At 43.8% G+C, this 12,330-nt stretch overlaps 1 protein-coding gene across 5 annotated transcripts in view; it reads right to left on the bottom strand.

Moving 5' to 3' along the window:
* Nucleotides 1–12,330, bottom strand: part of DZANK1 (double zinc ribbon and ankyrin repeat domains 1) — a 67,608-nt gene that overhangs the window by 33,061 nt on the left and 22,217 nt on the right. For 4 of the 5 annotated variants that reach the window (XM_059896200.1, XM_059896198.1, XM_059896197.1 and 1 more), the window contains exons 9-10: nt 11,278–11,409; nt 7,255–7,368 (exon numbers count right to left, since the gene is read on the bottom strand). In XM_059896200.1, the coding sequence (XP_059752183.1) occupies nt 7,255–7,368; nt 11,278–11,409 (246 nt within the window). The remainder of the gene's footprint in view (nt 1–7,254; nt 7,369–11,277; nt 11,410–12,330) is intronic. The other variant, XM_059896201.1, reaches the window with a different exon arrangement.

Genomic DNA, 12,330 nt, shown 5'->3' with positions numbered 1-12,330 from the left:
TCTGAGTCAGGAACCTGGGGATAAGTTGCAATACAGAAAACAACAAGAGAAAAAGAAAAGATGGTTAACACAGCCTAGCCAGAGTTCAGCCATGGGAGGTTGGTAACTAACATCTGTTTAGTCACTGGACTATTCTGCAGAATCCCCCTGTCCTTTCCAAGTCTTCCTCAAGTCCCACTTACATAAAAGACCCCAAGGTCTTCCTAGGAACCAGAGCCAGCTCGGGAAACCACAGTTCCCAGCCCAGAGAACGCCTCAAGTGCAGAGGCCGACTCACTGCTCCTCAAAATGGCAGAGAACCATAGACTTGCTCTCCATGGGTCCTGACACTCCCTGGTTCCAGCTTTCTTCCCAGTTGCTTAAGGTCCCCAAAGCGTAATCTGCAATCATCAGAGCTTTTCTGTGAGATTTAAGGCAGTGATCTTCCTGATCTGGTAGAATCCACTGAGAAGTGAAACAAATTTCCTGTCCCTCAGTTAAAATACAGTGAGATCAAATGAAAATAATCCATCTGTTTGGTGCAGGAAATATTCTAGAAAGAGAAAACTATAAACTAAGTAAAACTGCTTACTTATTAAGTCCAACGGCCCTCAATTTGCAGGGCCCACAATCTAAAACTAGTATGTCCTGGGACTTCCCTGGTGGCTCAGAAGATAAGACTCCACACACCCAATGCAGGAGGCCCAGGTTCGATCCCTGGTCAGGGAACTAGATCCCACATGCATGCCGCAACTAAGACTTCGCATGCCGCAACTAAGACTTCGCCACAACCAAGGAGCCCACGTGCTGCAACTAAGATCTGGTGCAACCCAATAAATAAATAAATAAATAAATAAATAAATAAATAAATGGGTAAACTTTTAAAAAATAAAAAAATAAATAAAACTAGTATGTCCTCCATAGCTGCCATTTGTGTATGTGTGTGTGTGTGTGTGTGTGTGTGTGGTGAGAGCACCTGGAATCTACTCTCTTAGCAAATTTCCAGTATACAAAGAAGGATATGTTAATTAGCTTGACTGAAATAATCATTTCACTCTGTATATGTATATCAAAACATCACCACCTTAAAGATGAAATTTTTATGAAAATAAATAAATAAATAAATAATGAAAACTTGCATGATAGGGGCTTCCTTGGCGGCTCAGTGGTTAAGAATCCGCCTGCCAATGCAGGGGATATGGGCTCGAGACCTGGTCCAGGAAGATGCCACATGCCACGGAGCATCTAAGCCTGTGTGCCACAACTACTGAGCCCGCATGCCACAACTACTGAAGCCCGCATGCCTAGAGCCCGTGCTCCACAACAAGAGAAGCCACCACAGTGAGAAGCCCATGCACCGCAACAAAGTGTAGCCCCTGCTCACTGAAACTAGAGAAAGTCTGCACATAGCAACAAAGACCCGATGCAGCCTAAAATAAATAAATTTATTAAAAGAAAAAACAACTAGCATGACATAACTCTGCCCAATCCAAACTAACTCTGCCCAAACCCAATACTGCCTTGCAAAACTCTCTTTAAACAGAGTGAAGTAAGTCAGAAAGAGAAAAACAAGTATCGTATATTAATGCATATATGTGGAACCTAGAAAAATGGTACAGATGAACCGGTTTGCAGGGCAGAAATAGAGATACAGACATAGAGAACAAACGTATGGACACCAAGGGGGGGAAAGCAGCGGGGGTGGTGGTGGTGGTGTGATGAATTGGGAGATTGGGATTGACATATATACATATATTAACATGTATAAAATAGATAACTAATAAGAACCTGCTGTATAAAAAAATAAAGTAAAATTCAAAAAAAATTTTTTTTGAATTTAATAATCTTTGTTTTTTAGAGCAGTTTAAGGTCCATGTCAAAACTGAGCAGACATTACAGGGAGTTCCCATATACACCCCTGTCCACACACACAACCCCCCACTATGAACATCCCACACCAGATGGTGCATTTGTCACAACCAATGAACCTACACCGGCACATCCTCGTCTCCCAAAGTTCACAGTTTACCTTAGGCTGCATTCCTGCCAAATTCTCTTTAAAATCGCCCAACCGCAGTACTGAAACCCTATAAATACCCTTCCCCATCTTCTCTCTTCTGAGATGCTGGTAAGATGGTCAAAGTGGTGGTTTATCTCACTGTATTAGGTCCAGTAAGCACAGCCTTCTTGGTCGACAGGCTTTCCTCATGGTTTCTGGGGTGGCTTTTTGACACCACGTGGCTCACTTCTTGAAGAGCAGTGACCAGGACCCACAGATAAAAACCTTGTATCACAATCACTACATCATAGATTCATGCATGTCCGTAGGGACGATGTGGGACTCAGGCCACCACCAGACAGCCTTAATGAGGAGCCTAAACATTTACAACAAGCACTTTACAAAAAGCCAATACCCTCATTTGCTGCCTCACCCACAGCATTGGCAACACAATGACCAGCTGAACGGTTCCAAGCAATTTCGTGGACCTGGCTTAGTCACTGGGGTAAAACTTTTCCTTACAAAGCAGCTGGAAGATGAGAACAATTTTCTAATCTCCCAAATGATAAGCTTTAATTGACACAAACCAGTAGGTAGTGGCAAACTTAATCTCAAAGCGGATTTTGTAAGATGCCAAGGTCAACTTGACACAGAGCTGTGGTTACACTGGCATTAGCCCTGAATCATTGGGCGAGGGGCTGGGGTCTCATAGGAGGTACCTGTGCCCTTGCTGTGTGAGTCACCAGATCTCTTTCAGAGTAATGACTTCACGAGGATCCCAGCCCTAAGCCTCACAGATTCCAGGAACCCCAGACACAAGGGGAGTCCTGGAGGTAAAACATGTGTTGCTAGTTAGAGCCAGAAGGAAGCTGAAGGTCTCTTTCTAAAAGAGTTCATGTGTTCTGGTGAAAGGGGAGATGCTGACGTTAGTTTTCAACTGTAGAAAACGGCCAAAGGGATGCCTTTGTTTTTTGTAAAAGAGAGAAAGAAAGAAAGAACGAAAGAGGGACTTCCCTGGTGGCGCAGTGGTTAAGAATCCACCTGCCAATGCAGGGGACACAAGTTCGAGCCCTGGTCTGGGAAGATCCCACATGCCGTGGAGCAACTAAGCCTGTGAGCCACAACTACTAAGCCTGGACTCTAGAGCCCGCGAGCCACAACTACTGAAGCCCGTGTGCCTAGAGCCTGTGCTCTGCAACAAGGAGAAGCCACCACAATGGAAGCCCGCGCACTGCAACGAAGAGTAGCCCCCACTCTCCGCAACTAGAGAAAGCCCGTGGTCAGCAATGAAGACCCAACGCAGCCATAAATAAATAAATAAATAAATAAATAAATTTATTAAAAAAAAAAAAAAGAAAGAAAGAAAAGGGAGGGAGGGAGGCAGGAAGAGGCAAACAAACAAAACCAAATTTAAATGTGTGAATATACATAAATATGTTTCTGTGCATCTAGAAAAATACATAGAAGGACACTCACTAAGCTGCTGTCATTGGTTATTTCAGGGGATAGAAATAGAGGTGGGGGGCTTCCCTGGTGGCACAGTGGTTAAGAATCCGCCTGCCAATGCAGGGGACACGGGTTCGATCCCTGGTCCGGGAAAATCCCACATGCCACGGAGCAACTAAGCCCGTGTGCCACAACTACTGAAGCCCGTGCGCCTAGAGCCCGTGCTCCACAACAGAAGCCACCGCAATGAGAAGCCCGCACACCGCAACAAGGAATAGCCCCTGCACGCCACAACTAGAGAAAGTCCATACACAGCAGCAAAGACCCAACGCAGCCAAAAACAAAAATAAATAAAATAAATAAATTAAAAAAAAAAAAAAAAGAAATAGAGGTGGGGTGGGGAAATTACACACTTCATTGTGTATCTTTGGACTATTTCACGTGTTACTGAAAATTAGAAAATTTTAAAAAACATAAAATCCTCTCCTATTCTGAAATACAGGCCAGAGGATAAAAGAAGAAACTCCTGCTACTATATCTTCTAATCCTGGCAGTAGAAAAAAGTATCTGATGCAGCAAAATTCCTCAGCGTTGACAAGGGCTTTACATCAACACAAGAGAAGCCTGCCACAGCGGGTGGGTCTGTCTGCATCACAGCAGGAAGAGGCCCAATGGTGCTTTGTGCACTTTGTGGAGTGAGATGGAGACCAATCTAGAAATGGGAGGGAGGCATCAACTGGCCTTGCTGGCGCTTTGGGGAGGGAAGGCACGCTGGCTTCCGTGAGCAGCTTACACAGGTGTTCCCACTGACCTTAGAGGAGGCTCTCTGGGTGAGAATGTGATCTAAAACTCTGTCGCCCTTGTAACATCTGGGAAAGCCACTGGGATGAAGATTTCCAACCAGGGTCCTTCTGTGTGTAGCAGCAATACTGAATGTCCTGTCGTAAAATCAGGCATTTCCCACCAGATCAGATGTTACGGTGACAAAGGTCTCTCTAAAAATCAAGTCTGATTAAAAGCCATCCTTGCTTTTAACCCTCCATATGGCAAATGCCTGCGCCTCCTACAACTTCTGTTCAGATGACACCCCTTCTTCAAAGCTATCCCTGGCCCTGGCCCCCGACAAGAGCTAACGAATCCTCCTCTGTGCCCCCTGCCACCACGGCAAGCGGGGGCCCAGATCACTGGGGCAGTGGGTGCAGGGGTCACAGCCCGGGCAATGCAGTGAGCAGATCCCTAGAGGGTGGTCCGGGAAGCAGCAGCTGGTAAAGCCACATCAAAAGGTGCCTTTGAAAAAGCTCCTCAGTACCTGAGGGCTGGCACGGGAGGGGCAAGGTGGAACCCAGAGAAACTGGGTGAACCTGAAGGAAGGTTCATGGCTGCACCTTGGTGAGGGACACCAGCTGCCTGGGGACCTTGCTCCTTCCTCAGGCTCCTTCCCCTAATCATCCCTGTTCAGTGACCCTAGACCAGGTGTCCAGCGACTGCTTCTCAGGCTCACACCACTCCCTGTGCCACCTGGTACTGCTGGGAGCTCAGACTTATTCCAGTAAATTCTTAGGGTGCAGAATGTATTGTGTACGTGGTAAAGTACACAAAAAAGAAGAGGATGGAGTGCCAAGAGTGACCCAAATGCTTTGGTAAAAGCAGCACAACTAAAGCAGTATAACTAATAGTATAAGACGTACAGCTGTTGAAGTCATGTCTTTATTAAAAACAATAGTAAATCGTACGAGTCCAATGTTAAAACAGACAAAACACCAGGGAAAAAAACACCGTGCCAACAGAAATGGTCATGAGATTCTCACTTCTGGAGATAATGATAAATGTACCCTAAATCATTATTTCCTAAGATCTTGAGAAAGTTAATGTTTCAGAGAGACCTTTATTGAAGCTGTGCCTATTTGAGGCATTTTTAGCTAATGTGAAGCATGGGTACTCAGTAATTTCATGATTCCCTTTGAAAACCCAACATCAGAAGTCAAACAGGCTTGATTTTCTAAATTTCATCTTTGAATTATCAGTTGATTTCCTCATTATAAGGTATATGTTCTGCCTTTGGCCCATTAATAGAGTAGAAATCAGTTTCAAGTGATTGTCTCTCTCTCATCAAAACTGTACTTTAAAAAGGGGTCACTCTCAGGAATAAAGACGCAGACGTAGAGAATGGACTTGAGGACATGGAGAGAGGGAAGGGTAAGCTGGGACGAAGTGAGAGAGTAGCACTGACATATATACACTACCAAATGTAAAATAGATAGCTAGTGGGAAGCAGCTGCACAGCACAGGGAGATCAGCTCGGTGCTTTGTGACCACCTAGAGGGATGGGATAGGGAGGGAGGGTGGGAGGGAGATGCAAGAGGGAGGGGATATGGGGATATATGTATGCATATAGCTGATTCACTTTGTTATACAGCAGAAACTAACACAATATTGTAAAGCAATTATACCCCAATAGAGATGTTAAAAAAAAAGAGAGAAGGCAAAAAAAAAAAAAAAAAAAAAGGGGGTCACTCCTGGATTTGACGCTCCTAATCACTATAGAAGTCCTACGTTTATCATCAACAGAGGACTTACTTATACCTTTGTACCCCCTGTCTTTTCACAACATGGGAAGAACTCTGGGCTTCAAATGCTGAAGGTGGCATGATATATACTGAACTTGGCTCTCAGCCAACACTTACCCCTATTCCTCCTGTTTTGAATGGTTCAAAGGGTTGGAAATGATATTATCTTCAAATATCCCGGATAATGTAAATATTAGTGAGAACAGGTGCTGCTGTGATTGACAGAACAGCCAAAATGATGGTGACTTAAACAAGAGAGAAGCTGGTGTCTCACTCTCATGTATAGGAAGTTTGGAGATAGGCCTCCAGGGCTGCATGGTGGCTTCCTGCAGTGACTTCTAAAGTTTCTTAAGATTGAAAATAGTCATCAAACAAAAAGATTAGTAAATTTTCATCTACCTGACTTTGGCCCAGCCAGTTCTTCAAAATCTCACTTCTGAAGGTTTACTTAGCCTGGGATACTTTTGAACATTTTTTTCACAGTGAAGGGGAGCTGGGACATGCAAGAAAAAGTGGACTTACCTTTTCTCTCATAAACTTTGCCCACATAGACTCCACAAGGTCATTTTTGGAGTGTTACAGTTCTAATTGTACGTTAAGTCCACGCACTTCCCTTACTGATAAAAATTCTTGCTTTTTTAATCCCCAAAGTTATCTTTATTAAGTCTATTTCATCCTCTAGTGACCTTTACTTGAGGTCAAGTAAAAAGGAGGTGAATGGGACTATAAATTGAAAAATGGAGAAAAGATACAGTTGTATGTTCAATAATTCTACCAAAAAAATTTTCATGGCATGACGTCATTTGTCTAACAAGATTTTTTTAATGTTCATGATGATACTTAACTTTTTCATCCATGTGACTAGCTGTAATCCTTCTTTTCTACGTAATAGAGACCCATAATCAAACAAAGCAAACGAAAACATGAAGTGACTTTAAGGACAAGATGAAAAGTCAATATTAATTACAATGTTCGAGTTTAAATATATGAAGTAAACAACTGTCTGTGTTAGCTGCAGTGCAATTTGTCCTCCAAATCCATGTTCAGGGAACACACTTCTGTGTAACTCTCTTGATATTTAGATCCTACTGGCAAGTTAAACTCTTGGGCAGATGCCTTTCCAAAAATGAGAGTGGATTTTGTTCACAGGTATTAGCTTATCAATTGTTAGCCAATTCCATCAGCTGAAGAAAGATGTTTAATGGTTCGAACATTAATTTCTAGGTGTTTTATTCACACTTTTACAGATTCACATTTCATTACCTTCAAGCGGGGGTTGGCCTGTGGCTGCAGCTGTGGAGCGAGAGGAGCCTCACAGACCACACAGATGGGCGTATTCATGGGCACCAGGTTTTCACATTCTGCACATAAGCCCATCTGCACAAAGAAAGAGGTCAGGTTGGCAAAAACTCAAGGTATAAGCAGATCTTAAAATGTAAGGTTTAATTTGCTTTTGTAAAAATTTCTTTTAAATAATTACCACTTTTATTCTTATTTCTTTCCTATTAAAGTAAAAACATGTTTATTGTAGAAAAGAGAGGTGTAAAGAAAAGAAAAAATAGCTTACAGCATGATGGAGTGAGGAAATCGACACATCTTCTCTCCAAAAAGCAATTATAAAGGTGGGTAAAACTTAAAAAATTCTGAAAGTCAACCAAAGACAGACAACAAACTGAAAAGTAGTGAACTTCGGGCAAGGACACCACATGTCTGTTGGGTCTTGCTTGGGCTGTCCCCATCCTCCTCCAGCTCCATCAGCGTGGAAGCTCCACAGAGCAGGGAGGGCTGTGAAAAGCAGCAGCTTCGCGGCTGCTGACGGGCAGGGATCATGTGATTTGGAGCACAGTTAACGTGATGATCTCAGTGGCAAGCAAACAGCGAGGACAGTGGATCCACTAGCCTGAGCTCACGGTCCTGTTTGGGGCAACTGATGAACCAGCAACTAGCCAGGGACTTGATGGGGAGTTCCAGAAGGTAGGTCATCTCTAGGGGGCTTGATAAACTCCTCCCACACCCTCAGTTGACTGGAGGATGTTCGCATGTGCAGCGTTAGACCTAAGAGGGTCCAAGCCACCCACACATCCTTGGCTGCACATGAAGATACAAGAGAGCTCAGCATAAAGTAAGAGCTGGGGCAGACCTGAAAACAGCCTGAAGTTTGAATGTTCCGCCCAGCCCACAACAGATCCCTCAGCAGAGACTGGAAGCCTTGGAGGACCAAGGTGTTTGAGCACAACTTCTGGCCAACCTTCAGTTGAACTCTAAGCTATGCACACCCAGGGCTGATCCCAGGCTTAAAAATAAAACAAGGGGAAAAACCTGATAGTAGTGGCTGAAAACTGCAGGGAAGACAGGCTTGAAAGAGTTAATCCAAGTAAACAAACAAAAAAACCAAAACAACAACACAAGGAGAAAAAGTCAGAATCCAGACTTATTATACTATCTAAAATGTCAAAAATTCGAGAAAAAATTGTGAGATGTGCAAAAAACAAGGAAGTGTGACCAGTACTCAGGGGAAACAGTCAATAGAAATTGTCTCTGAGGGGAGGAAAAGAAGATATATTGGAGCAAAGCTTCTGTGTATTACTGGATTTAAGTTAAATCATTCTGAAATAGACTGTGAGAAATTAAGGAGTATGTTGTAATCCCGAGCGTTCTCTTAGAAAATAACTTTAAAAAAGAAAAGAACTTTTTAAAATAGTAAAAAAAAAAAAAGGAAATATAGGAATGAAAATGGCATACTAAAAATTATTTATTTAACACAAAAGAAGGAAGCAAAGGAGGAACAGAGGAACAAAAAAGACGTGAGACAAATAGAAAACAAACAGCAAAACAGCATATGTAAATCCAACCATATCATTAAAGACATTAAACGTGAATAGACAATAATACCACATTCAAAAGGCAGAGACTGTCAGATGGAATAAAAAAACGAGAGGTATGCCCGACTAGAGACATGCCCTAGATTCAAAGATACAAATAGGTTGAAAATACAAGTATAGAAAAAGGTATATAATGGAAATAGTAAGGGTAAGGTAGCTAGAGTGACTGCATAAATATCAGGAAGAAAGGACTTTAAAAACAAGAAATAATCCTAGAGACAAAGAGAGACATTTTGTGATGATGAAAGGGTCAATAAATCAGGAAGACACAGCAATTATAAGTGTACATGAACATAACAACAAGTCCCCAGAATACATGGAGCAAAAACTGCGAGTCAGCCTTAAGATAAGCCTCCATCTATCACCTGACGACTCTAAGCCCCAACTTTTACTGGTGGACCACAGCGGCGTTTTGGAAGTCTAAGGATCAGCATCAACTCAGAGCTAGTATCTAGTAATACCTCAAAGGTTTAGGCATTTCCTTTTCCTCAAGGCACAGGTCCCTCTGGAAAAGGCTTCAAGGATGACTTATGACATGTACTTGCAATGATGTAGGGTCCATCCTCAAGGACACCCAGCCGCCCTTCAGTTAGGGAGCTGTGGGTTTGCAAATCGACTTAAGTCTTGAAACTGGGTGATACCCTTGGATGTTCCACTGTGGTGGCTCAAGTCCCATATTTGGCTACAAAACATGTGATTTTTTTTTTTCTATTATATAAACCAAGCAAGACACTAGTAGGCTGCCCATCTGTTTCATTCTTAGGAAGACCACGATCAGATTCTGATTACTGATATGTTGCTGCAGTCTTTTACAGTAGATGTGTCCACCTTGTCTTTGGCAGTTAAGTGCTGCCACTTGACCTCTGGAATCTCGTTAGCTCCCTGAAATCAGGGAGCCCATCTCAAGAGTGGCATCGCCCCATGATCATGTCTGGCCTCCAAGGAAAGCAGCCATGGAACTTTTCAAGGATGCAGGTGCTCCTTTCACTAATATGTATTCCTCACTCTATGCCTTAGTGAAGGATGTGCCTTCCGGGCCTTCTTGTGAAATGCAGGTGAGAGTTGGGGGCACACAGGACACACCTGACAAACCTACTCCAACATGATATCAGGAAAGACCTAGCATCGAGCCTCACTAACCATAGGCTACTACTGAGTCCAAATTTTAGTCAGCCAACCCAAAAAGCAGCTGGAGCCACCGCCAGCTTCATTAGCTAACATATTAAATCAATCCAGTATCTATAAAAGAGGCATGCATATCAGTGAATTAGGCCCAACTTAGTGTTATATTCTGCCCTCATTTAAAATCCACTCCCAGACTTGTCCCCCAAGATTCTGCCAATATACGTTAGCAAAATTGTGCTCTTCTTTTCACGTGTAAGCTTTTTTGTCCTGGATCACAGAGTACACCTGTCCCTCTAGAGCAGCTGGGATTGGACCGTAGTCATGCTACAGGATGGCTACGGTGAGTCTTGATGAGAATACACATCCCCCTTCAAGGCCACTGCCCCAGGCGAGGTTATCACAGAGATTTCAAGGAAGGGAAGGCTAGCATCCTCAGACAGGAGGGCCAGCTCACCCACTGGCAGAGTAATTTAGGGAATCGAGAATGTGCGTTTCATCTGGGTCCAAGCCAACATCTCCATTCCCAGTTTCAGGATCCTGTTCTGTCCCAATACAAACCCGAACTTTCACAAAAGAAATGTGGTGATAAAGTGAATTCAGCTTATGCTGTAACTCACCAACATATTCAACTAAAGTTTGTGTTTGCTTTCAGCTGCAAATCCCTGGAGCTACAAGAAATAGGTTCTTTTGGGGATGCCATGGGAGCACTCTGGTTCTTGGATTATGAGTGAAAGGTCCTGAGCTTGTCGGTTTCTGTGATGCTCCCAGGTGCTCAGGAGAACTGTCCACACCACAGCCCTGGTATCATCATTGCTGCCACAACCGTCAAGTGCAGCGGCCACCTGGCCACCCAAGAGGCTTGCTTTAGGTGATGCTTCCTCACTACCAGACCCATGTGATAGCTTGATTTATTGTGATGCCACTTCATCCTATGAATTACTAGCATCCTGTTTCCCATGGGCAAGGAGCTCAGCACTGCTCCCGAGCAAAGGGAAGGACCAAACCACTTCCCAAACCCCTTCTTTGCAGGTCTAGTTCCTGGGGCCGCTCCTGGTACCAACTCTGTATCAGTCAAAGTCCAGTCAGGAGACAGAAACCTCAGGGTAATTTAAACAGGGAAAGTTTAATATAAATAGCTATTAACTAATAACAGAGGACTAACTACTAGCGGGTAAAGGGAACTCTAAAGGATACAGGACTACCCAGGATGGGGAGAGCCACTGCTGCTCCGGCTGAGGCAGAGGACCCGAAGAGGATCGAATCTGGAAGAGGCACTTACTGAACTGGGTGTGGCTGTCACCCACTGGATGGCTGAGAAGTTCACTGGGGTGACACAGACCAGAGCTGGCCCCGGAGCAGGCGGGATCCTGTGACACTCATGAGGACTCTCCCCCCGGGGAGCTGGCAGGACCTGCTGGGAAGCCACGTGCAGGCTGCGGATGAAACGTGCTGGGAAACTGCCCCCTGGGATGCATGAGAGACTTTCTGGAAGCTGGCTGGGTACCCGTGGAGCCCACTGAGAAGCTGTTCATGAGATGCCATGCAGTTCACCGGGGTTCAGCACAATCGGGTGTCCTGCAGGTTAGCTGAGCACCGTCAGAGCACAGGGAGAGGGAAGCACAGCAGAAACAGGAAGAGGAGTGAAGGCCACTCTCCTGCAGTGTCCCTCCCAGCAATGAGCCTCTACTGACGAAAGTTAACATCAAGCCAGCTGGCAACGGGGAAATCCACAAGGCAGGACGAAGAGGCACCCCTCTGCATCTCTCTAATGAGACCCTGAGTGTCTTGGGTCTGGGATCCTAGGAGTAGGATTGTCCCTTTGAGTACCAGAAACCCAGCTGAGAGCAGGACACAATAAGAACTCAACAGGTCAAATTACAAAGCTGTTTATACGTTAGAGCACGTTAATAAATATCATTTACAGGCAGTATAGATGTTGCAAATGTCATCATTTTGAATATTTATAATCCCTGATAACCTTTTCTCCCTGTAACAACAAAGAAAGTCTTGAAAATCTGTTTGCAGGCCAGTAAAAAATAACTTTGACATCGCACCAACGAATATAAGCAGGGAAAATTCAAACCAATGAGACCTGTTCATGTTTTATTTGCTGTACCATCTTTTACAAGGTGTTCAAAATATATCATGGAAGTAAACTGACTTCTACAGCATATCCATTTAGTATCTGGCCACTTGCTTAAATGCATAACTCAATCCTAAAACTCTGGACTTTGAATTTATTGAATAGTGACTTTTTCTCAGGGACTATCTTTTTTAAATGGTCATTTTCAGTCAACTTCACAGATCCTTTTATATCATTTTGTAAACCTTA

This window comes from Balaenoptera ricei, chromosome 15, assembly GCF_028023285.1.
Source record: "Balaenoptera ricei isolate mBalRic1 chromosome 15, mBalRic1.hap2, whole genome shotgun sequence".
Lineage (NCBI taxonomy): Eukaryota > Metazoa > Chordata > Mammalia > Artiodactyla > Balaenopteridae > Balaenoptera > Balaenoptera ricei.
This window is presented reverse-complemented; position numbering and strand designations above follow the sequence as displayed.